Here is a 27,422-nt window from a genome sequence, read left to right as displayed (position 1 = left end):
AGTAGAGGAATGGATAAGGAAGATGCGGTAGATATATACAGTGGAATACTACTCAGCCATAAAAATGAACAAAGTAACGCCATTTGCAGCAACATGGATGGACCTAGATACTGTCATATGAAGTGAAGTAAGTCATACAGAAAAAGACAAATATCGTATGATATTGCTTATATGTGGAATCTAAAAAAATGGTACAAATGAACTTATTGGCAAAACAAATAGAGTCACAGATGTAGAAAAAAACTTATGGTCTTTGTGGGGGAAGGCTGGGGGACACTGTGATTGACATATACACACTACTATATATAAAACAGATAACTAATAAGGACCTACCGTATAGCGCAGGGAACTCTACTCAATACTCTGTAATGGCCTATATGGGAAAAGAATTTTAAAAAGAATAGGTATATGTACATGCATAATTGACTTACTTTGCTGTACACATGAAACTAACACAACATTGTATGCAACTATACTCCAATAAAAAATTTAAAAAAAAAATCAGCTACCTCATCAGAGTGGAAATGGCACATGGCATCTGATGCCAAGTGAGGGCTGTAGGGACCCTGACAGGTGGTCTGTTTGGCATCAGTGAGACAGGTGACCATCCCACACTGACACCCAGCTGGAATCACACTGGGAGTCTGAGAGAAGGGACTCCACCCCCTGAGGGGATGCAAAAACTTCTCCCAGCTCAATACAGTGGCATTCAAGAAGGTAAACACAAAAGCATTCTGCCTAGAAACAGCAGCGTCCCATGAAAAATACAGTTCTTGTAGCATGTAGCATATTACTCACCCTCCTATATGTAGAGTTCAGGGGTCCTTGACATTTTGTAGGCAACAAAACATTTTATTCAAGCAAAAGCTTATTACAAGCAGCAGTACATCAAACAAAATCTGAGTGCTGCTGACTGAAAGAGAAATGGGGACCAGAACCTTTCCTTTGAACCCCTTCAATCCTACAGGTGCTTCGGAAGCGCTTCTAGTGGACTTAATTTTTAAAATACTGGTGTAATAAAAATAATTTCAATGTCATGCTTGCGTGTGTGATTATTTGTTTAATGTCTATTTGTCCCACTGTACTATCGCCTTCTCCAGGGCATCAATCACATCTGCTTTTGCTCTACATGGCATCGCCAGCACCTGGCACAGTGCTCAGAACAGTGCTTGAGACAGTGTGTGGGAAAATGGTTTGTAAATCCTAAAAACAAAACAGAACAAAACAAGACAGAAAAAAACTCTAAAAGGCTAGAAGGGAGTAGTCTCAATTCACTCATCAGAATCTATTTTCAGGATGCAATTATGTTCAGTCGAGTTGAAAGTGTTTTCTCAGTAAGTTCACTGGCTCCCAACAGACAGACAGAGAATTACAGTTTGACTGATGCCTGACGGATACTTGAAATGACTCCCAAGCCTACTGTTGCTTGTGATCATTTTAAAAATACACATCCCTCTCACTAGCTCCATGTTCCACAACTCATTGTTTGTGAGACATCATTGTCTCCAAGTTCTCTGTCTCAAACACCTGCTATAACTCCTTTCAAACTGCCACACAACAACAGAATGTAATTGCACTTTCATCTTCCTTAGGTATCATGTCTAAAGAAAAATCTGCGGTGGGTCTATTCTTCTGATTAGATGAGCACTCCAGCTGAAAAAATAAATTGAACTTCTGTCTTTCTGTGAAATCCAATATTTCACAGTATACTTTTTGACACAGCTCAGATTGCATTGACCTGAACTGGAGTATTGTAGCCCACCAAGAGAACATTCCCTTTTATTACATGACATGGATAAAGAGAGGTTTAAAAGCCCAAGGCATAAACAAAATCTTGAGCCTCCATTGCTGGCTCATTGACATACTGGGTATTAATTAAATCTTCAGAAAATGTTTTGCTTCATGCATGAGCTGAAGTTACATAATGATAATGACCAGTAATGCTTGGGGAGCGTCTTATAGTGTCACGTGTCAAGAGACTTGCATTGGGAAATCCATCAGCCACGACTCCCAGCCCAGTGGGGAGACACACCCACACAAATTCCGTCTGTGGTCATTCCTTCCATGGAGGTGCCTTCTTCTTTTTTTTTTTTTTTCAATTCTAAGACATTTCACTTTATTTAAAAGAAACCAATATACAGGATATAAAGTACATGATATTTACACCAGTACAGTAAACAGGTTGGTTTCCAGTAGGTTCAGTAATCTTCAATGAGTATAAACCCCCCCTTCCCCTTGACGCTAGACCCAGCTGGCAGACAAACAGCAATAGTTGTTGGGATGGGACTTCAGGATAGAAAGTCTCCCTGGGTGAGGCTAAAAATCAGATAGACGCTAAAATGTTCAAGAAGGGGTCTGTGGCCGGGAATGACTTTGCCTCAGTTCTTTGAGGGCTTGGCAGAGGGAATGGTGAGGGATTCGCTCGTGACTAACACACAGCCCACCCTGAGCCTAGAAATCTTCCACTCATGGAAAATTCCTTTCCAGAGAGAAACTGCCTTTACCGATACCCACCTGGCCACTTCTAGACTCCCCACTCTAGGAGAGTGCCCTTCTAGAACCAGAGCTTGGTGTCTTAAGGTGGAGGACCCAGGAAACTCCCAGCACCCTAGTTCCTCATCCAGGTCCCTGGAAGAGCACAGCAAGGACTACGTCCTAGGCCTTGGCCTGGGGTTGGAGCAGCCAGGGCTGGACTATAGGCATCTCATGGCATTTGCACTCTTGCTCCAGCTGCCTGACAACCTTGGACCCACTGAGACCCAGGCCCCAAGGAAACTGTGGGTTCCCTGAACCAACAGCCCATTGCTACCCATACTCTGCTGCTTCTCTACTCTCTCCCAAATACAGCTGACTTGGCAATGGATCTTGGCAGACCAGAGTTCAAGCAACTCATCAGAGCCCACACTCTGAAGCCGAGCTTGTCCCCTACCTAGTGCCCCCTTTCCCTCTCACCACCCACCTCCATTCTGAATTCTTCACTGCTCACCCACCATGGAGGCAGCTTCTGCCTGGAGGTGACAAGGAAGACACTGCCACAGGGGAGGAAATATTTGAAGGGAGACTTGAAGAGCCAGATGACTTCATTCGGTGGCACCAGGGAAAATACATTTCAATCAGAGGGAGCAGAATGTGCAAATGAGCAAACAAAGAATCTCTCAAGTGTCTGGTTTGTCCATATTTTTCCAAAAGGAGCACAAGAATGGAATATTCCACCTGGGATTGTCCACAGTGAAGAAATGAGGGGTTGTAACAGTCAGACTTTGCTCTTTCAATCCACCACTTCTACTGGTGTACACAAGGCTTGCCACTCAGCTAAATCCTCAGTCATTTCTCAGTGAATAGTTGCCTGGTCAGGCCTCTGCACTCCTTCTTGCAGTTATGAAATGCAATTTTTAACCTTTTCTCATGAACAATTTCACCTTTACTATTTTTTCAGAGCATTCATGCCTCTGGAGATTACTTTCACCTCATCTCTTTCGTTGATCATATGAACTAAGATCCCTCCCTCTTTTTGTCCTATTAGCAACTTTCATAAGCCACTTGTCTTCATCTCTGTGCACATCCTTTAAAAAGTGTTGTCCATAATGGGATCAGGAAAGCCCTGTGGAACCCCAGCAGAGGGCTGACTTGGGGATTGCAAAGAATTGTTCATGAGCAGACTCTGTGTAGTATTGACCTACATCTTGACTGTGACTTCCAATATTACTCTTTAATCACATGATTTCTACCAACACAATGCAACACAGTGAAAAAGCACCCGAGAATGAAACAGGATTTAAGTGTGTATTCTGACTCAGCCACTCTCTGTAGGAAGAGGGGCAAGGCATTTTTTTCTGAATCTCAGTATCTTAATCTCTAAAATGGGGACAAAAATATTTTCCTCTGATGAATGGTTTGAAAATGTAATTCACTCAGTATCTCGAGTCTACAGACCCGCAAACATACATATGCCTGTGGGTGCTCATACTAATTCTGATACTGGCCCATGCCTAAAAAATAAACACTGCTTCTTCTTATTTCTCAGTGTTGAATAATTTAAAATATTTTCTTTCATTATTTGTTTAATCCCTCTGGGACATTTTGTCAGTGACCCCTTTCAAAACATCTTCTATTTTGCAATAATGGCTTACTTCATTGTGGAAAAATGAGGGCTAACAAAACAGATTGTACCTATTCTTTCATCAGAAATAGATTGCTGTTCATGAGTACTTTGTTGTTTGGTTTCAGAGCTCAGGGAATGAGTGCTTGCAGACCATACAAGGAATTGCCCCCTTCACTAGCTCCCAGCCCTCTTCCTCCTTTGAATGACCAGGAATTGCAGTTGTGGTTGGGACAGAACCACCTTCTTGTAAGGCAACTCATGAGCCATGTCAAAATCAGAAAACAAGTTTTGTAGACAGAACTGAGATCAAGTTCAGGTCCACTTCTGAATCTGTGTGAAACCTTGGACCAATTATTTCACCTCTCTGAACCTCCTTTTTTTTATCTGGAAAGTGGGCACAATATTATCTACTTTTCATCATGGTTAAGAGAATAGTATTCTTCTTAAGTACAAGAATACACTTAAGAAGGTAGTTGCTATTGATAAAACGGCTTCTGAACAAATGTCACTCTCAGTACCTCTTGCCTAGGTGGGGAAGCTCTTTTCTAAAATGAGAGTTAATAAGCCAAACTATTGTTTATCGAGCTTTTGCTGTGTGCAGGTATCATATGAGGTGTTATGGGGAAAAATAAAACTCAAATCATGTCTTAAATGAACTACTGATCTCATACGCGGTTTTATTCCCAAGAAAGGTGTAGGCAAAGGACTGTGAGATTTAAGTATGGAGAAGTCTTCTGCTTGTGTGAGGCCATGAAGTTTCCCTGCAGAGAAATACTTTGAACTTAGACTTAAATGGCAGGCAAGGATACACCTAAGGAGATGGAGTTTAAGGTAGGTTAAAGCTGCTTGGTTGCATGTACCAGAAAGAAAAGAAAATAACAATTCGATTCTCTTAAGGGAAAGGGATAATTTGTTGGAAAGATGCACAAAGGAGGAATTTGAATATCAAGCTTGAGGAGAGCCAGGAACCAGGCCCTGTGTGGAGATGCCAACAACAGAAGCACATAACGTTTCTTTCTAAGATGTAACCTAGAAATAACTAGTTTTCAGCTGCATTTTGGAACTAGACATCTCTGCTCCTCTGTTCAAATTCTCAGGAGAGAAAATCCAACTGACACAGAGTATATTAGTCAAAAGTGTCCAATATGGGGAAGGCATAGTCATTAGAAATACCTTTGTAAGTATGACAACCATGTCAGTTTGTGTTGATCATGGATCAGAATAAAGGAATGCATTCCAGGGAGGGGTGAGAAAGCTCAAGAATAGAGAATTGGGTGAAGCATGGCCAGATTGTAGGTCTTGTGAAAGAGAGAACAGAAGATGTAAGCCTAGAATCTGCATCTATTCCAAATGGCTTTGAGATCCCATGAATAAAGAGTGAGCAAGAGACACGATCAGAAAGGAACAGGTGGCATTTCGCCAGATTATTGCAAAAATGTTTTTCTTGGTGGAATCCACTGGGGTAGTTACTGATCACTGGGACAAAAATTACTCTGGGAACACTGTATGGCAAAAGTAGAATGTGTTCAGTTTCATTCCACCTCATGGATTGAGTGCCTGCTCAAAGTAAAGAACGAAGTGCTTCAAACATTTTGAAAAACATCTCTTGAACTGAATTTATCATAACCTGAAAAAGCTTGTTCTGATTTTGTCTAAATTGAATAAAGTCTTTATTGGGACATTTTATTTATTTCCCAGTTCTGTCTAAGTTTCATTCATTTGCTCAATGCATTCTTTTGAGAAACTGAGCATTCATTCATTCAGTCAATAGTCAAGGATTGTCTGGTTCAAGATAGGGGGCTCAATTCCTACATTTACCTTCTATCTCTCCTGAGACTTCACTGAAGTAAAGATCAAGAAATACATAAAGGAATACATTCATATCAGAAAACAAGGGACTGGATTATGAGGGGTCACTACTGATGACAGTGAAGAGATTTCAGCAAATTACCAAATAAAAAAAAGATGGAGTTAATGGATGGATATTTAGATATAGTTACAATCCAGGATATGCTGTTAGGAGGTTACAGTGGAGCTGAGAGCTGATCTTCTCATAGGGTCCCAGAAAATCCATGGCTCAAGGTCAACAAGGACAGTGGAAGATAAGAATGAGAAGAGAAGATGAAAACAGGGGATAGACTGATGGTTTCCCATAGTTATGTAGCGGGGTCTGTTGTCTGAAGAGATTGGATAAACCATATGGGAAAAGCTAAGTTTTCTTATGTGGGTATTGGCCAAAAATAATTGCTTCCTCAACCTTTATTAAGAGCCCAGTAACCCCAAAGCCTTTCTTCTATGCAGTGATCCTAAAAATTTGTTTTGCCTTGATGTCTCCTTTCCACCCAAAGCTTCTACTCACATGTGAGACTTTATAGGAAAAAATGACAAGAAAACCCGCAGTAGCTACCCAGACCTTCTTCTTAAATATAAACATAAACTCAAAATCACTAGGTATATAAAGAAAAGCAGCAACAATGGGCTCAAAGTTCTAATGAAAATAATGTTCCCTCTTTAAGCTAAAAGATAGTTTAAAAAGTCTTTGTCCTTTAAAATGGTCATTTAACCCATTAAATTTTATTATACTCACATTTTAAATTTATTTCTGCCATTTTAATTGTATTTGTTTTCTTTAATTTTCTTGATTTCTGTTAAGAGAGTCATATTCCACCCCCCCCCCTTTTTTAATATTGCCTCTTCCATGAGAGCTGTGTAATTTACATTCCCATAGTAGTTCTGGAGAATACCCTTACCCTCCCCCTAACATAATTACTAGGGAATGCCAGTTCTCTAAATTTTTTTGATAAACTAAGAGTAAAATAATATATAATTTTATTGATTACTAATAAAAATTCATATAGGTCATTGTGTATTTATTTTTGGTAAGTTGTTCATATATCTTTTCCCCTTTTTTAGTTTATAAGTATTAACTTACATATTTTGTATATTAATTTTATGTTATTTTAAATAGTTTTTTTCTCAGGATGTCACTTATTTCTTAATTTTCTGTTTGTTGGCTTTTGTAAAACAGAAGTTTCTAAATTTTTAATAGGTAACACTTACCAATACTTTCCTTTATGTCTTCTGAGTTTTATGTCTTTGTGAAGGTTTCCAATTCCAAAATTATTTTTAAAAGTTACCTTCTATTTTTCTTTTTTTTCTAATACTTTTGTTCTAATTCTTATGTTTATTTTCCACTCTAAGATACAGAATCTGGCATTTATTTTTTATTTGTGTGAAGATCCATTCTAAGTTAATTTTTAATATAAATCAACTTTTCTAAAATCATTTTTAAATGATAATTTTAAAACATTTTTAAAATTACTTATTGACAAGTCCATTTATTCATCAGTAATTTGAAATTATGGTTCCCACATGAAATATAAACATGAAGTCTGTGGAATATATACATGAGTCTGTGTAGTCTCTATCCAGAATAGAGAGAAGATAATAAGCCCATTGGTTTATTTGTCAATTCTTATGCTAATATCATATTGTGTTAAGTACTACCATTTTGTACATTGTGTCTTAATATCCAATGAAACAATTGCTTCTTTGTCTTGATTTAAGTTATATTTCCAGATTAATTTTAGAATTGACTAATTCTATATATTATCCTATTCAGTAATATGTCATAGGATACAGGTAAACACACAAAACTCAATCATTATTTCCTTATACTTTCAGTAATCTATCAAAAACCAAAATTCAAGAAACCATTTATAATCACTCTAAAAAACTGATATACTTAGGTATAAGTCTAACAAAACACAAATGAGATATATATCTAGAAAAACTATAAAATCCTGATGAGAAAAAGCAAAGATCTAACTAAATGGAAAGACATATAACCTAAATGGATTGAAAGAGTTAACAACATAAAGATATAAATTCTAACCAAGTTGATCTATAGATTTAACACAATTCTTACCAAAATCCTACCAAAAGTTTTATAACTGTAGGCAAAGCTTATTTTAAATTTTACACAGAAAGGCAAAGAATAGCTTAAATCATTTTGAAGTGGAAGAGCAAAGTGGATGGAGTCACATTATCCAATTTTAAGACTTAGAATGCAACTGCCATAATTAAAACACTGTGATATTGATAGAGGGGTGAACAATAGACAATGGAACAGTGTAAAGAACCCAGAAATAGATCCACAAAACTCTTCTCCATTGATTTTTGACAAAAGTGCAGAGGCAACTCAATGGAGGAAAGATAGTCTTTTCAACAAATGGTGGTGGAACAATTGGACATCAAAGGAAAAAGAAACCTCAAACTATACCTGATACTTTCTACCAAAAAAAATAACTCAAAAGGAATCACAGATCTAAAAGTAAAATGTGAAGCTATAAATCTTTTAGAAGAGAATGTAAAAGAGAGTCTCTGTGACCTAGGGTTGGGCAAAGAATTCTTAGACATAATGATGTATGAGAGATGTAAAAAATAAAAGTGGATAAATGAGACTTAATCAAAATTTAAAATGTTTTCTCTGTGAAAAAGCTTGTTAACAGAATAAAAATACAAGTCAGTGAATGAGAAAACCTATTTGTGAATCACATACCTGACAAAGTACTTCTACTCTCTCTATATATAATATATATAATATATATTATGTATATATATTATATATATATATAATATATATATACTCTAAACTTGATAGTAAAAAAATGCAATCCATTAAAAATGGGAAAAAAAGGCTTGAACAGACACTTTATATAAGAAGATATATGAATGGTAAGTAAGCATGTGAAAAGATGCTCAACATCACTTGTCATTGGAGAAATGCAAAATAAAACTCTGGTGAGATATCACTAAAAATCTATTTAAATGTCTAAAATAATAACGACAATATCAAAAGCTGGAGACCATGTGGAGAAACTGAATCTCTCATACACTGCTAGAGGGAATGGAAAATAGTACAGCTACTCTGAAAAACAGTTTGGTACTTTCCTTTGAAGTTAAACATACATTTATCACATGACCAAGTAATGCCACTCTGGGGTACTTATCCAAGAGAATTGAAAACATATGTTCACACTATAGCAGATACACAAATATTCATAGCAGCTCTATTTCTAAGAGCCCAAGACTGGAAACAATCCAAATGTCCTTCAATGGGTGAATGGTTAACCAAACTCTGGTATATCACACAAGGGAATACTGCTCAACAATAAAAAGAAACACATTATTGCATGAATAGATCTCAAGAGCATCATGCTGTATTAAAAAAAAAAATCCACCCTCAAAAGGTTGAATATACTATGATTCCATTTATATAACAACCTCCAAAAAGAAAAAATTATAGAGATAGAGAATAGATTAGTGTTAGTGCTAAAGGAAAGGTGTGACTACTAAGAGGTAGTATAAGGGATTTCTTATGTAGTGAAAGAATAATCCTATGTCTCACCTGTGGTGGTGGTTATACAAATCTATACAAGTGATAAAAATTCATAGAACTTATACATATAAAGCCATATACATATTTTTAAAATGAGTGCATATAAAAACTTGCGAAATCTGAGTCAGGTTTGCAGTCTAGTTGTATTAGGCCAATGTCAATTTTCTAGTTTTAATAACATTGAGAAAAGGCAAGTAATGGGTACATTGGATCTCAGTGTACATTTTTGAAACTTCTTGGGAGTCTATAATTATTTATTAATGAAAAGCTAAAAATGTACATAAATGGAATTGCACTGTATGTATTATTCTGTAGCTTTTCTGTCCCATCAACACTGTACGTGAGTTTTATCCAGGAGACTACCATAGCTCTTATTTATTCATTTCCACTGCTGTATAGTTGTCCATCATTTATCCTCCCAGTGATGTACTCTTAAGTTGTTTCCATTCTATTCTGTTGTTGTTATTATTTTGCTATTCACAATGGCAATGCTATGAAAAATCTGGTGCATACATGAGATCATTTCTCTGGAGTATGTATTCAGGAGGGGAAGTACTGGATCATACAAGATGGACATTTTGAAATGCACTCTCCGAAGTAGTTATACCAATTTGTATCACAACAAGTAGTTATAAGCAATCCTCTTTTTCAACATATCAAGCTTTTTCAATCTGTTGTTAGTTTGAGGATGAAAATTGGTATCTCATTGTTGTTTACTTTTGCATTGTCCTTATTATGAGATTGTTTCAAATATTCAGCAGTTGCCTGTGCCTGCCTCTTCAATCTCATCCCCTACTGCTCTACCCCATTACCAGTTATACTTCAGCAACCCTGGCTCCTTTTCATTTCCCTGTACAGGCAGAGAGGTTTTCTGCCTTAGGGACTTTGTACTTGCTCTTATGCTACTTAACCCTCTGCTTGGAACAGTCTGCCCTCAGGAAGTTGCAAGATCAGACTCTTCTTTCCTTCTGGTCTCACTTTACCTCCCCAGAGGGACCTGTTCTGATTACTTTCATATCACCCTCTAAATTTTTTTGAACGTGTTTCATTACTCTCTGAAACAATTGAGACAATCTTGATCATTTTTATGTTTAATAACTTGGCTTTCTTTCCTTCTAGAATATAATAATCTCCTTGGGAGGAATGACTTTGTAAGTTTTGTTTATCACAGTCTCTCCTATACCTAGAATAGTGAAGATGTAACAGCATGTTGGTGGGGAAATTATAAGGCTTGGAAACAGCTTGGCATGCCGGAGGAATGGAGCATGCAAGACCAGTTTGAAGAGTATAAAGTTGTTTTTGAATGTGGTGGTAACATTAAAAGAACATGAAAAGAGCATAAACAATCCTATATATATAACAAGATTTATGCAGTTCTTCTGCACAAGCCATAACACTACATTTCTCATCATAGGCTTGTTCTCCCCTGGATCATTGGCCTCCAGAGCGGCTGAGCAGTGGCTATTCTGAGATTTTCTATTACTCTTCTATAATTTGGGCTCTCTGTCTCTGAGATTCCATAGCATCTTATTTGTTGCTTTATTACTTGTTTTCCAAGAGTTTATTTTCAAACTACTTTTCAGAAAAGATACCCCCCAATTTTTTGTCAGAATCCTTGCCTGTGAATTCTGTTCTGATTCGATAGTTTAGCAAGGTATCAAATAATAAGCTAAAATTACTTTTAATAGAAAATCAAACTGAAATTATAGAACACGAAATCAAATAAGAAGACAACACTAAATACTAACTTGTTGAGATGGTCTTAGAGGCATTTATTAGAAAACTGGAAAGACAGAATAAATGATTAAACTATTCAATTCAACGTAGTAAATGAATACGAGAGTAAATGAAAAAAATGGAAACTAAAGATAAAAACATGAACTATTAAAATAGAAAAATATAAAAGCTGAAAAAGAAAATAGGAAATAATAATACCATGAGTTGAATTTCTGAAAAGTCAAAGAGAGAGAGAGAGAGAGAGAGAAGGTCTGATCAAATAAGACACAGAGAAACACCAAATAAGGAATATTGAGATAGGCAAGTGTTTCTAATTACCAACACAATTTTTTAAATTACTTAACACAAATAAGCAAATTTATTATAAAAATTATGTAAATTTTAATATCCAAATCTAAAAGATTGTACAGATCACATTCTCTAATAACTACACCGTACACTTGGTCATATATATATATACACACCCACATAGAAATTTTAAAAGATTATTTTAAATAACTCACCTAAAATTATATGCAATATTATATCAACTAATTCAAAATCTAGATGACACGTACAGAGTTCCTAAAAATTAGAAATTTCTGAAAATCCTTAGAAGTAACTGAGCTCAAAAATGACAGACTAGTCAGCATCATCAAAAGCTTTACATTTCTTCTTGTCACAATCCTAGGTCTGCAGAATTTGGCATCCTTATGAGATGATAAAAAAGAAATTTCTTCGTGTGCTTCAGAGTTACGCTTTTATTTTTAAGGATTCATTTTATAAACATCTAATCCCTTTTAATCATTCTTGGCCAAGGATATGAATCCTTCTCAACTCCTTAACTTTTCTGTGTTAGGGAGCAAACTCTTTTCCCCCACTTCTTAAATTTCCTAATTTTTGCATAATTGAATAGGTTAGTCTATAATTTTTGAGTTCAGTGTAATGATCCCACTTGGAGATATAAGCCACTATCTCCAATATCACCTTTATTAGATAAAAGTGATATTTTGATTGCTTATCTCTCTTCCTTTTTGTTTTATTTTTAATAGGTTCAGAGCTTGAATAGAGGAGACAGATGTTGTTTATTGGGTCTTTTTGAATCCTCAACTACTGCTCCAGCAGTAAGAACAATAAAGGAAGGACTTTACCTGTCATTCTGTCTTAAAAAGGCAATTGCATTCAGCTGGATTTGAAACGACCGGTTCACCAGGCATCTGACCACAAACAACCCACCTAGGAGGGAAGAAAGCAGAAGTGAAACTGGATGCACTGTTACATAGAAAAGAATAATTTTCTATTTATTTAAGCTATTAGACTTTTGGGACTCTACACATCAGAAGCTTCATCTTGGTCATAACAAATGAGCTCCATGAATTAAATTATTTTTCAGTGAGATTTACAAGTAGATAGAGGTGCAAAGAATTACCAGAGTTCCTTGTAGGAAGTCAAGGAGGCAATTGTGTAATTATTTCATGATAGATGTGTTAAAAAATATTTAATTATATTTATATTTTCTTTTCAAGGAATGTGAAAATTAAAACACAAATGTTGAAAAACAATTCAATTTTCAAGGTGAAAGAAGGTTCAGCAAATGGTGTATTATGCCACTTCTCTAAAGGAAAAAATGAGGGGACTTCCCTGGTGGCACAGTGGTTAAGAATCCACCAGCCAATGCAGGGGACACAGGTTCGAGCACTGGTCCGGGAAGTTCCCACATGCCGCGGAACAACAAAGCCCATGAACCACAAATATTGAGCCTGTGCTCTAGGACATGCTTGCCACAACTACTGAGCTCACGTGCCACAACTACTGAAGCCCATGTGCTTAGAGTCCATGCTCCGCAACAAAAGAAGCCGCTGCAATGAGAAACCCACACACTGTAACGAAGAGTAGGTCCTGCTCGCTGCAACTAGGGAAAGTCTGTGTGCAACAATGAAGACCCAACACAGCCAAAAATAAACAAACAAATAAATAAATAAACAAACAAATAAATAAATAAAATTTATTTAAAAAATAAATAAAGAAGAAAATGAGAAGGTACTTTAGCAATTGCAAGTTTCCATTTCTGAAGTTAATTAACACTTCCCAATGAATGGTTTGATCATCTTATGAACAGATCCTTTGTTAACATACAGAGAGCTATTATAAAAAGCATATTCTTATGTGAATTACCTAGTTAACTAATCCAGGCACAATTAAGCCCCTAAATTCACATAGTATTAATTTTTCTTAATGTGGTCTCATAGACATTAAATTTCTTTACAAGTTAACATTTGCATGGGCTTTCCCACCATTTTGATATTTGGTATGGACCATTGAACTTTTAAAATGCACAAACTCAGAAATCATGAAGAGTTAGAGGCCCTTCATATAGTTTTATAAGTCTTATTTATCATAAGAGCTCAATAAATAATAATATCATCAAGCAAGTAACATTTGGCACTGCAAATAAAAGTACTTACACCTTCCTTTTTGGGCAACTAATAACATGACAGAGAAGAAGAAAGGAGTATAATGTGCTGAGTACATGGGGATAAGAGGAAACCCCCTTTGCGATTGGAAATTTTAAAACTGAAAAGATAGGTGTTCCCTTTTCCTTCCTGGGGCCATTGATAGTGGTACAGCCAATGATGGTTCCACTCCACATATCAAGGACAAGATGGTGGGCATGGGATCATAACCTGACTGAGCACAAGGATTTCTTGAGGCAGACTCTACCATCCTTTTCTGGATCTCCCTAGAGGCATGGAGGAGATCTGAATAGTTTCCATGGGCCATGTTCCAGAGGTGAAGATGGCTAAGCATGAGAACCAGTATGATTCATTTAATAATGATAATATAATAATTGTTATAATATAATGTAAAATTATATACTCATATTATTTGTAATATATACAATATGCCTCATAGTATTATACTCATTTGCAAGAAAGTTACCACAGAAAGGGAACAGAGGCAGAGATTGTCCAAGCCACACAGCAGGTGGTGGTAGCAGCTAAATCTCAGAGCAGCAGCAGCAGCAGCTCCAGCCATATAAGAGGTGGGGATTGAGTTAACAAAAGCAAATGGCCAGATTCTCCAGGAGGCATTATGATGCACTATGCAACATCATGATGTCAAGGGACAAAATTGTGCTCTTTGATGGACATTTCTCATTGGTAACATCTGCTGCTGTACTCATGACCTTTAATCACATAGTAGGCAACTATGATGCCTCCTGGGAATTTGACTCAAAACTAAGTTTTCAACTAGCAAGTGATTGAATTATAGTCTCACACTGTCTTGAAGAATAACTGGGGGGCAGAGTAAAGATGGTGGACTAAGAGGAGGGGGAATTCACATCTCCACACAACTAGGGGACCTACTAGGCACTGGTGGTGGACCATGGACACCTAAGGGGACAGGAGGAACCCCCAGCGACCGGGTAGGATGCGGTGGGTAGTGAGGGGGAAGGAGGAGTGGAGGTGGGACAGGACCGGCATTCCTCAGGAGCAGCTGAGGGAGGGGGAGTGATCCCACAACTGGAGGGGAAAAGGGGGGAACCATTGGGAGGGAAGAGGATCCAAAGGATGCATGGCCAGTATTTCCCCTGCCCACTTGGGCCCCTGGGAGCCTGCTGAGATCCTGGGTCTGATCTTCTGCCCAACAAGGCCCCCTCCAGCTGCACGGGTCTGAGGGAGTGGGAGGGAGGGAATGGGGAGTAAAAGTAAAGGCGAGACCTATGGGACTGGCATGCTTAAGGGGTGTCTGAGGGAGGAGAGGAGTTCCTACACCCGGCAAGACCCACCTACAGTTAGGGATCTAGCTGCAACAGAGGAGAACCTGTGGGGGGAGTGGAGGAACAGAGGGAGCACAGCCAGAACTTTCCCTGCCCACTTGGGCACTGGGGAGCTTGTTGGGATTCTGGATCTAATCCTCTGCCCTCAGAGCCTCCATCCTGCTCCGCAGACACCAAGCCCCATCCCTAGACCCACTCCCAGTGCCCTACTTCTACATGCCGCACTCGGAGACCCCCTCTGAGACCCCCTTCAAATGCACTGGGCCTAAACCCCACCCAAACAACCACACCCAGGGCCTTACCCCCAAAATCCAGAACTCCACACTCCAGAGGCCTGCCTCTGGACGTGCTGCCTTTCTCCTTCCATGTAGGTCCTAAGCCCAAGCCCCTCCTGACACTTGAACATCGCCCAGCATAGGCCCCGCCCCCAAGGCCTTTTCCAGCTACATGGGTCCTGAGCCTAGGCCCTGCCCCACCTTAAACCTGGCCCCTGCCTAAGTTCCACCTGCTTGCCTAGGCTCTGCCTCCCCATAGCCAAGGCCTTTTCCGGCCGTTTTTCCTTTTTTTTTTTTCCTCTTTTAGGTTGGGGAAGGGGGGTTCTGTTTTACTTTGTTGTTTTTGGTTCATTTATACTTTTATTTTTTCTAATACATCTTTTATTTTTCTAATTTTATTTTATTCTTTATACATTGTTATTGTTCTGCTCCTTTTGTTCCTTTTTCTTCTTCTTCTTTCTTTTTTATGTTGTGGTTTTGTTTTACTTTGTTGCACTTGTTTCAATTATATTTTTTATTTTTCCTAATATATTTTTTATCTTTCTAGTTTTATTTTATTTTTTATTCTTTGTTATTATACTGCCCATGTTTTTCTTTTCTTTTGCCATGTCGCATGGCTTGTGGGATCTTGGTCTCCAGACCAGGGGTTGGACCTAAGCTCCTGTGGAGGGAGCACAGAGTCCAAACTGCTGGACTAACAGAGAACCTCAGACCCCAAGGAATATTGATCAGAGTGAGGCCTCCCAGAGGTCCTCATCTAGGCACCCAGACCTGGCTCTATCCAACTGCCTGCAAACTCCAGTGCTAGACACCTCAGGCCAAACAACCAGTAAGACAAGAATACAGCCCTACCCATAAAAAAAAAAACAAAAGAAATGAAAAGAAAAGAAACAACAAAAAAATATGTTACAGACGAAGGAGCAAGGTAAAAACCTACAAGACCAAATAAAAAAAGATGAAATAAGCAACCTACCTGAAAAAGAATTCAGAGTAATGATAGTAAAGATGATCCAAAATCTTGGAAACAGAATGGAGAAAATACAAGAAACGTTTAACAAGGACCTAGAAGAACTAAAGAGCAAACAAACAGAGATGAACAACACAATAAATGAAGTTAAAAATTCTCTAGAAAGAATCAATAGCAGGATAACTGAGGCAGAAGAACGGATAAGTGACCTGGGAGACAGAATGGTGGAATAAACTGCTGTGGAACAGAATAAAGAGAAAAGAATGAAAAGAAATGAAGACAGCCTAAGAGACCTCTGGGACAACATTAAATGCAACAACATTCGCATTATAGGGGTCCCAGAAGGAGAAGAGAGAGAGAAAGGACCCGAGAAAATATTTGAAGAGATTATAGTTGAACACTTCCCCAACATGGGAAAAGAAATAGCCACCCAAGTCCAGGAAGCACAGAGAGTCCCATACAGGATAAACCCAAAGAGAAACATGCCGAGACACATAGTAATCAAACTGGCAAAAATTAAAGACAAAGAAAAAGAATTGAAAGCAGCAAGGGATAAATGACAAATAATATACAAGGGAACTCCCATAAGGTTAACAGCTGATTTCTCAGCAGAAACTCTACAAGCCAGAAGGGAGTGGCATGATATACTTAAAGTGATGAAAGGGAAGAAACTGCAACCAAGATTACTCTACCTGGCAAGGATCTCATTCAAACTCGATGGAGAAATCAAAAGCTTTACAGACAAGCAAAAGCTAAGAGAATTCAGCACCACCAAACCAGCTCTACAACAAATGCTAAAGGAAATTCTCTAAGTGGGAAACACAAAAGAAGAAAAGGACCTACAAAAGCAAACCCAAAACAATTAAGGAAATGATCATAGGAACATACATATCGATAAATACCTTAAATGTGAATGAATTAAATGCTCCAACCGAAAGACACAGGCTTGCTGAATGGATACAAAAACAAGACCCATCTATATGCTGTCTACAAGAGACCCACTTCAGACCTAGGGACGCATATAGACTGAAAGTGAGGGGATGGAAAAAGATATTCCATGCAAATGGAAATCAAAAGAAAGCTGGAGTAGCATACTCATATCAGAAAAAATAGACTTTAAAATAAAGAATGTTACAAGAGACAAAGAAGGACATTAAATAATGATCAAGAGATAAATCCAAGAAGAAGATATAACAATTATGAATATATATACTCCCAGCATAGGAGCACCTCAATACATAAGGCAACTCTTAACAGATATAAAAGAGGAAATCAACAGTAACACAGTAATAGTGGGGGACTTTCACACTTCACTTACACCAATGGACAGATCATCCAAAATGAAAATAAATAAGGAAACAAAAGCTTTAAATGACACAATAGACCAGATAGATTTAATTGATATTTACAGGGCATTCCATCTAAAAACAACAGAATACACTTTCTTCTCAAGTGTGCATGGAACATTCTCCAGGATACATCACATCTTGGGTCACAAATCAAGCCACAATAAATTTAAGAAAATTGAAATCATATCCAGCATCTTTTCCGACCACAATGCTATGAGACTAGATATCAACTACAGGAAAAAATCTGTAAAAAATACAAACACATGGAGGCTAAACAATACACTACTTAATAACCAAGAAATCACTGAAGAAATCAAAGAGGAAATAAAAAAATACCTAGAGACAAATGACAATGAAAACACGATGATCCAAAACTTATGGGATGCAGCAAAAGCAGTTCTAAGAGGGAAGTTTATAGCTATACAAGCCTACCTCAAGAAACAAGAAAAATCTCAAATAACCAATCTAACCTTACACCAAAAGGAACTAGAGGAAGAAGAACAAACAAAACCCAAAGTTAGCAGAAGGAAAGAAATCATAAAGATCAGAGCAGAAATAAATGAAATAGAAACAAAGAAAACAATAGCAAAGATCAATAAAACTAAAAGCTGGTTTTTTGAGAAGATAAACAAAATTGATAAACTATTAGCCAGACTCATCAAGAAAAAGAGGGAGAGAACTCAAATCAATAAAATTAGAAATGAAAAAGAAGTTACAACAGACACCGCAGAAATACAAAGCATCCTAAGAGACTACTACAAGCATCTCTATGCCAATAAAATGGACAACCTGGAAGAAATGGACAAATTCTTAGAAAGGTATAACCTTCCAAGACTGAACCAGGAAGAAATAGAAAACATGAACAGACAAATCACAAGTAATGATATTGAAAGTGTGATTAAAAATCTTCCAACAAACAAAAATCCAGGACCAGATGGCTTCACAGGTGAATTCTATCAAACATTTAGAGAAGAGCTAACACCCATCCTTCTCAAACTCTTCCAAAAAATTGCAGAGGAAGGAACACTCCCAGACTCATTATATGAGGGCACCATCACTCTGATACCAAAACCAGATAAAGATACTACAAAAAAAGAAAATTACAGACCAATATCACTGATGAATATAGATGCAAAAATCCTCAACAAAATACCAGCAAACAGAATCCAATGACACATTAAAAGGATCATACACCATGATCAAGTAGGATTTATCCCAGGGATGCAAGGATTCTTCAATATATGTAAATCAATCAATGTGATAAACCATACTAACAAACTGAAGAATAAAAAATATATGATCATCTCAATAGATGCAGAAAAAGCTTTTGGCAAAATTCAACTCACATTTATGATAAAAACTCTCCAGAAATTGGGCATAGAGGGAACCTACCTCAACATAATAAAGGCCATATATGACAAACCCACGGCAAACATCATTCTCAATGGTGAAAAACTGAAAGCATTTCCTCTAAGATCAGGAACGAGACAAGGATGTCCACTCTCACCACTCTTATTCAACATAGTTTTGGAAGTCCTAGCCACGGCAATCAGAGAAGAAAAAGAAATAAAAGGAATCCAAATCGGAAAAGAAGAAGTAAAGCTGTCACTGTTTGCAGATGACATGATACTATGCATAGAGAATGCTAAAGATGCCACCAGAAAACTACTAGAGCTAATCAATGAATTTGGTAAAGTTGCAGGATACAAAATTAATGCACAGAAATCTCTTGCATTCCTCTACACTAATGATGAAATATCTGAAAGAGAAATTAAGGAAACACTCCCATTTACCATTGCAACAAAAATAATAAAATACGTAGGAATAAACCTACCTAGGGACACAAAAGACCTGTATGCAGAAAAGTATAAGACACTGATGAAAGAAATTAAAGATGATACCAACAGATGGAGAGATATACCATGTTCTTGGATTGGAAGAATCAATATTGTGAAAATGACTATACTGCCCAAAGCAATCTACAGATTCAAGGCAATAACTATCAAATTACCAATGGCATTTTTTACAGAACTAGAACAAAAAAATCTTAAAATTTGTATGGAGACACAAAAGACCCCAAATAACAAAAGCAGTCTTGAGGGAAAAAAATGGAGCTGGAGGAATCAGACTCCCTGACTTCAGACCATACTACAAAGCTACAGTAATCAAGACAATATGGTACTGGTACAAAAACAGAAACATAGATCAATGGAACAAGATAGAAAGCCCACAGATAAACCCACGCACCTATGGTCAACTAATCTATGACAAAGGAGGCCAGGATATACAATGGAGAAAAGACAGTCTCTTCAATAAGTGGTGCTGGGAAAACTGGACAGCTACAAGTAAAAGAATGAAATTAGAACACTCCTTAGCACCATACACAAAAATAAACTCAAAATGGATTCGAGACCTCAATGTAAGACCGGACACTATAAAACTCTTAGAGGAAAACAAAGGAAGAACACTCTTTGACATAAATCACAGCAAGAACTTTTTTGATCCACCTCCTAGAGTAATGGAAATAAAAACAAAAATAAACAAATGGGACCTAATGAAACTTAAAAGCTTTTGCACAGCAAAGGAAACCATAAACAAGACAAAAAGACAAACCTCAGAATGGGAGAAAATATTTGCAAACGAATCAACAGACAAAGGATTAATCTCAAAAATATATAAACAGCTCATGCAGCTCAATATTAAAAAAACAAACAACCCAATAAAAAAATGGACAAAAGACCTAAATAGACATTTCTCCAAAGAAGACATACAGATGGCCAAGAAGCACATGAAAAGCTGCTCAACATCACTAATTATTAGAGAAATGCAAATCAAAACTACAGTGAGGTGTCACCTTACACCAGTTAGAGTGGGCATCATCAGAAAATCTACAAACAACAAATGCTGGAGAGGGTGTGGAGAAAAGGGAACCCTCTTGCACTGTTGGTGGGAATGTAAACTGATACAGCCACTACTGAGAACAGTATGGAGGTTCCTTAACAAACTAAAAATAGAATTTCCATATGATCCAACAATCCCACTCCTGGGCATATACCCAGAGAAAACCATAATTCAAAATGACACGTGCACCCCAATGTTCATTGCAACACTATTTACAATAACCAGGTCATGGAAGCAACCTAAATGCCCATCGACAGATGAGTGGATAAAGAAGTTGTGGTACATATATACAATGGAATATTACTCAGCCATAAAAAGGAACGAAATTGGGTCATTTGTAGAGACGTGGATGGATCTAGAGACTGTCATACAGAGTGAAGTAAGTCAGAAAGAGAAAAACAAATATCGTATATTAACGCATATATGTGGAACCTAGAAAAATGGTACAGATGAACCGGTTTGCAGGGCAGAAATTGAGACACAGATGTAGAGAACAAACGTATGGACACCAAGGGAGGAAAGCTGCTGGGGGTGGGGGTGGGGGTGGGATGTATTGGGAGATTAGGATTGACATGTATACACTGATGGGTATAAAATGGATGACTAATAAGGACCTGCTGTATAAAAAAATAAATAAAATAAAATAAAAAGTAATGTGCTTTCATATATCTTTAAATAGCTTTTGTTTCATTTGTTGAACTCACTGTATAAGGACACCATTTATCTTTGTTTTCTGCCTTCCACATCTATCATCTCCCTTCTATTTGCTTAATCTCTTAATCTTTTTTCTTTGTGTTTATTGAGATTATCCCAAGATTTGTTTTCTATGATTGACACTCAATTTTTAACCATTCTATTTTATTCTTTGCTGTTTCTAATTTATTTATTAGTTCTACAATATCTTTAATGTATGTGCTGTCTTTCTTTCTGACTTTCTCTTCTTTTCACACTCATCCACACAAATCAATTTTTCATACTGAAGTTGGATGAGTCTTTCCCAGGTTGTCATCATCCATTGGCTAGAAAAATTTTCAAGAATACCCTTGCACTTCCTCTAACTCTCTGAGACTTTAGAAAATCTCTGTCCTTAGTCTCAGTATCTGCCCATTTGTTTACATGGATTCCAAGGAGAAACTTTCATGGTAATGGTGATGACAATGACAATGAGAATAGATAATAAATATTGATCCCTTGCTATGTGTTTTTTAATTACTGCCTAATTTAACCTTTGTAACAACTCTATAAGGAAGGTGTTAGTATTATTATTATGCTTATTTTGCAGATGAGGAAATGAAGGCACAGAGCAACTAAGGAAATTGCCCAAAGTCAAACAGCAATTTAAAAGTAGTTGCTTAACAGCAAAGTGTTTCTTTTTCCTAATATTTCTTAGAATTGGTGTGTCCTTAAGAGTACAAAAATGCCACCTGCCTAATGGAAAGGAGATCTCTGGCCTACTGTGCTTGTGGTGTAAATTTATTTAATAGCAAGCAACATCATTCACATCACAGTCTCAAACCAAGTCATTTTCTGCCTGGATGTCATAGACTTTAACTGGTCTCCCTGTGTCCAACATAATCCCATACCAATTCATTCTGCATGTGGTTGTCGTGTGGTTTCTTCAGAACATAGACTGGAGCATGTTACCATTCAAGAGTCCCATTGATTTCAGTATAAACGTCTAACTCTTTAATATGACTTAAATGTTTCTCCATGACTTGGTCCTTACCTGTCTCTCTGGCTTTACCTCCAGCAGCTTCCCATCCTGAATTTTCGCTGCCGGTAAAATAAACTCTATCCCATTTTTCTAATATACTATGAACTCTTACACCTTTTCTCTTTTTCCCAATCTCCTGTTCCTTCTCCTCTGCTTTGAGTAAATACCATTTGTCTTATATACCCCAGCTTTACTATCTTTTCCAAAGGGCTTTCCCAGACCCTATACAGATGTCAAATTATATAGTCCCACAACTAAATATACAGCAAACATATTTTATTGGAATTATTTACTTAATATGTGGACTTATTCACTTGGTTTCCCTACCACTTAACATTGGGTCTGGAAATAATAAACTTAATATAAATGTTAGTGCATTTTTGAATGAATGAATGAATATCATTTTTGAGTAAGAACTTAGAAGGTACCATAAATGAGGATGGTCACTATGAAAAAGAAATTAGATTAAAGGAGAAGGTATGCTTGATAATCTTTCTATGCCTTGCAAATATAGTATTATTTCTGTCCATTATGTATTATGTAATTATTATGTCCATTTTCACCACTACATTGTGGGCTCCCAGGCAAGACAGATGACATATTACTCATGTCATATACTACAACTAGAAACATACTTCACTCTGGAGATGGTAATATATTTTTGTTTCCTTAATTGTCAGTGAGTGCTCACTGTCCACTGAAAATTACCAAAATAATTACAGAGTCAACTGGATGTCATTTCTGTATTGTCAAAAGGAGGATTCAGACTGATATTTTTAGAAAGACATTCATTGCATAAAGTGAGATCCACCTGTATGCTTCTGTAAAAGTTTGACTGAGTCATTTTCTGTTTTCAAGTTTCAGAAGCTTTTTTTTTTTTTTAATATCTTTATTGGAGTATAATTGCTTTACAATGGTGTGTTAGTTTCTGCTGTATAAAAAAGTGAATCGGCTATATCTATACATATATCCTCATATCTCCTCCCTCTTGTGTCTCCCTCCCACCCTCGCTGTGCCACCCCTCTAGGTGGACACAAAGCACCGAGCTGATCTCCCTGTGCTATGCGGCTGCTTCCCACTAGCTATCTATTTTACATTTGGTAGTGTATATATGTCAATGCTACTCTCTCACTTTGTCCCAGCTTACCCTTTCCCCTCCCTGTGTCCTCAAGTCCATTCTCTACATCTGTGTCTTTATTCCTGTCCTGTCCCTAGGTTCATCAGAACCATTTTTATTTTTTTTAGATTCCATATATATGTGTTAGTATATGGTATTTGTTTTTCCCTTTCTGACTTACTTCACTCTGTATGACAGACTCTAGGTCTATCCACCTTAATACAAATAACTCAATTTCGTTTATTTTTATGGCTGAGTAATATTCCATTGTATATATGTGCTACATCTTCTTTATTCATTCATCTGTCAATGGACACTTAGTTTGCTTCCATGTCCTGGGTATTGTAAATAGTGCTGCAATGAACATTGTGGTACATGACTCTTTTTGAATTATGGTTTCTCAGGGTATATGCCCAGTAGTGGTATTGCCGATGGCAACACTCTTTCTGTGGTTCAGATAATGTTTGATTGTTAATAAACTCCTACCTAAAGAAGGCAATGATCAGGTTTTGTTCCATTACAAACAGCATGTGATTTATAAAACCCATGATACCATTACAGCATGAAAATTGTCATATCTCTGGGAGGAAATCCTATATCCTAACATGATAACAAAGACATTAGAAATGTAGCTGGTCCATGGTTCTTTCACACACAGGAGCCTCTCAGAGAGAGAAAACAAAAGATCTAAAAGCTAATGCCTCAAAAACTAGCCATCCGACAGCCCACAGAGATGATGAATGAGCTGTCAAGGAGATGAATAAACACTAACTCTGCCATCACATTCAATACTTTATTTTGATCAAATAAATGTCATTATAAAGTTACTTCATTTGAGAATCATCCAGTTGGAGAGAACCTTAGAAATGTTATTAATAAGAAGAACTAATATTCATTCAATATTAACTAAGGGCTTGGAAACTTAAGTGGACTACCATCTACAGTTCTCCCAACAATGCTATGAGATAGTTAAACTGATCCCATTGTTAGAGATAGGGTAACTGATGCAAAGAGAAGAACTAACTTGCTCAAGGTCTCATAACTATAAAATAGCAGAACAAGAATTTAAACCTAGACAGTTATAGTTCCAGAACTGTTCTCTTCAGTAAAGTTAACCCTTTACCTTAGAGATGAAGACAACAATGTAAGCATAGTTAAAATTGATGAATTCTTAACACTAGTCTCTGTATAAACAGCATACATTCATTATGTTGTTTACTTCCCAAAATAGCACTATAAATGTAAACCTAAACACCTGGCAGGGGAATAATTATGAAAAGTAATTCAGTTAAACCCAAAGAATCTCAGAAATGTTCAAAATTGGTGTTACCATGTACCATGGAAAAATTTTCACTACTCTTGTAAGAGACCAGAATTTATTCTTTGGAGAAATGAAAATCAGAGAGGTTTCGAGTGCAGAATCACTATGTATCTTAGGGGTTGAAGATGAGATACTGAAAAATGTGGATTTCATGGAAGCCTGCAGAATGAACGGGTAGAACCCAAGTGCCAAACTTTTTTTTTAAATTTATTTTTATTGCGATATAATTGATATATAACATTGTGTAAGTTTAAGGTGTACAATGTGTTGATTTGATACATTTTTATATTGCAATATGATTACTACTATAGCCTAAGCTAACACCTCAGTCACCTCACATAATTATCATTTCACTTTGTGGTTGGAACAATTAAGATCTAGTCTCTTAGCAACTCTGAAGTTTATAATATTGTATTGTTGTCTGTAATCAATATACAGTGCCTTAGATCTCTTCTAGTTGCAATTTTGTACATTTAAAAAAAACACATCTCCAATTTCCCCACCCCACCGCCAGCCCCAGCCCCTGGTAACCACCATTCCATGTACTCTCTGATTTTACAAGTTGGGCTTTCTTAGATTCTACATATACGTGATATCATACAATACTTTTCCTTCTCTTTCTGGCATATCTCACTTAGCATAAAGCCCTCAGGTTTCATCCACGGAGTTGCAAATGTCAGAGTTTCCTTCTTTCTCATGGCTGAATAATATTCACAGCATATTTACACTACATCTACTTTATCCATTGATTTGTTGACAGACACTTGTTTCCCCCCCCCCATATCTTGGCTATTGTGAATAATACTGCAATGAACATGAGAGTGCATATATCTTATAAATATATATATCTTTTAAATATCCTGTTTTCATTTCCTTTGGGTATATACTCAGAAGTGGAATTGTTGAATTAATGGTAATTCTATTTTTAATTTTTTGAAGAGTAACCATACTGGTTTCCATAATGGCTGAACCAGTTTACACTTCCGCCAAGTGTACAAGGGTTCCCTTATCTCTGCATTCTCACAAACACTTGTTATCTCTTGTTGTCATAATGACAACCATTAAAACATGTGTGAGGTGCTGTCTCATTGTGATTTTGATTAGCACTTCCCTGATTATTGGTGATGTTGAGCATCTTTTCATGTACGTGTTGGCCATTGGATGTCTTCTTTGGAAAAATGTCTATATAATTCCTCTGGTCATTAATTTCCAAATACCAACAGAATGGAGGATGTGAGATGGTTTTACTTTCCCAGGTTGGCTTTAAGGCTGAACTTAGCTGGAACCTTCTCTCTATGCCTGTAGTCTTAGGACCTCTCCACATGGTCTATCTAAGAGGGTATATTCAGGGACTAAGTCAGAAGCCTGCTGTCCTTTTAAGTGCTAGGCATAGACTGGCAAAGCAGCACTTCTCCCATGTTCCACTGATCAAAGCCATCACAGGCCAGCCCTGGTTCAAGAGGAGAAAACAGACCCCACATCTCAAAGAGGGGAGTGTCACAAAATCTACAGCCATCTTTAGTCATCTATAGTCTACCTCTGATCACAACGCACTTGCATATTATTTGGGTTCACTACATTAGAAAATATTCACACCCATATAGCTCTATTTTTGTTTGGCTATGAAGTCTCTATGGGACAGCATCTTTAAAATTGTTGAGGGTCCTCTTACATAACAAAGAGAGTCTATGAGGAATCCAAGAGGATCAAGACAAATCTTCCAGTCCTCCTAAAGGCTAGATCCAGAACTGGCATAACATCATATCTGCTGCACTCCAAGGATCAAATTTAGCTCACATTAAAGGAGGAGGAAAACAGATTTCACCTGTCAATGGAAGGGGTATCAGAATTTACAGTCATCTCTACAGTTATTTAAGAGAACATAGGGTGATAATAGAGATCTGTATATAAGAGAGTTAAACGCTCAACTACAGAGTCAATAGATAACGTTTACAATTAATAAAGAAAGAGAAGTATAAACATATTACTTAGAGTTTTTGAGGTAAATAAAAGAAACAATGAATTTAAGAGCTGAAAGTAGATCTGGGAAGAGGATTTGCAGATAGTGAGCGATGGACAAATCTTCTGCTATATTTCACTTTAGCCTTTTTGGTAATATTTCATTATTTTCCCTATGCTCATGAATTACTTGACAAAAATAAAATTTAATTTCAAAAGAGTAGTTTCTCTCCATTTTTTTCAAGTACAGTCAGAATTATATTTCACTGGTCTAAAATGCAATTGAATGAATTTGGTAGTGTGTTATTATTCTAAACTAAGTAACAAAACAATTCAACAGGAACCTCTATCTCTGCTTCAGGATAAACTCAGTAAGTTAAAATAATACAGAATACTTTTTTTTTTTTAAATTGGAGGTGCCAATACTGTAGTTATAGAAGGAAAACAACTGAGATTATAAGTGCACATATCTCTTTTTTTAACTAATATTTTTCACACTTTCAAAGTGTGTCAAAATGCATGCTAATTTTATAGTTGAATTTCAAAATAACACTCTTGGTAGTATTTGTGTGTGTGGCACTATATCTTTGATAAATAACTTTCCTACACATATATATTTTTCACCCTCATAACATCTGTGTGACTTTTGTTGAATAAGCATTATTATTATTATCTTCATTGTCACAAGAAAGAAAGTGATGTTCACATGAGCTAAGTACATCACCATGATCCTGTGGTTACTAATTGTTACAGTTGGTTTCCCTGTTCCAAACCTTAACCTCTTTCATCACAATAGGTACTGGTCTGTCAAATCTTTAA

General features: G+C 36.9%; 1 protein-coding gene across 4 annotated transcripts in view; it reads right to left on the bottom strand.

The window, feature by feature from the left end:
- LOC309660907 (uncharacterized protein) overlaps nt 1-27,422 on the bottom strand; it is a 404,218-nt gene that overhangs the window by 167,176 nt on the left and 209,620 nt on the right. For 3 of the 4 annotated variants that reach the window (XM_082462031.1, XM_082462030.1, XM_082462032.1), the window contains exon 3: nt 12,371-12,455. In XM_082462031.1, coding sequence (XP_082318157.1) covers nt 12,371-12,455 — 85 coding nt within the window. Of the gene's footprint in view, nt 1-11,251; nt 12,456-27,422 lie in introns of all 4 variants that reach the window. The other variant, XR_014263698.1, reaches the window with a different exon arrangement.

Source organism: Balaenoptera physalus (assembly GCF_965194825.1).
Source record: "Balaenoptera physalus genome assembly, chromosome: 5".
Classification (NCBI taxonomy): Eukaryota; Metazoa; Chordata; class Mammalia; order Artiodactyla; family Balaenopteridae; genus Balaenoptera; species Balaenoptera physalus.
This window is presented reverse-complemented; position numbering and strand designations above follow the sequence as displayed.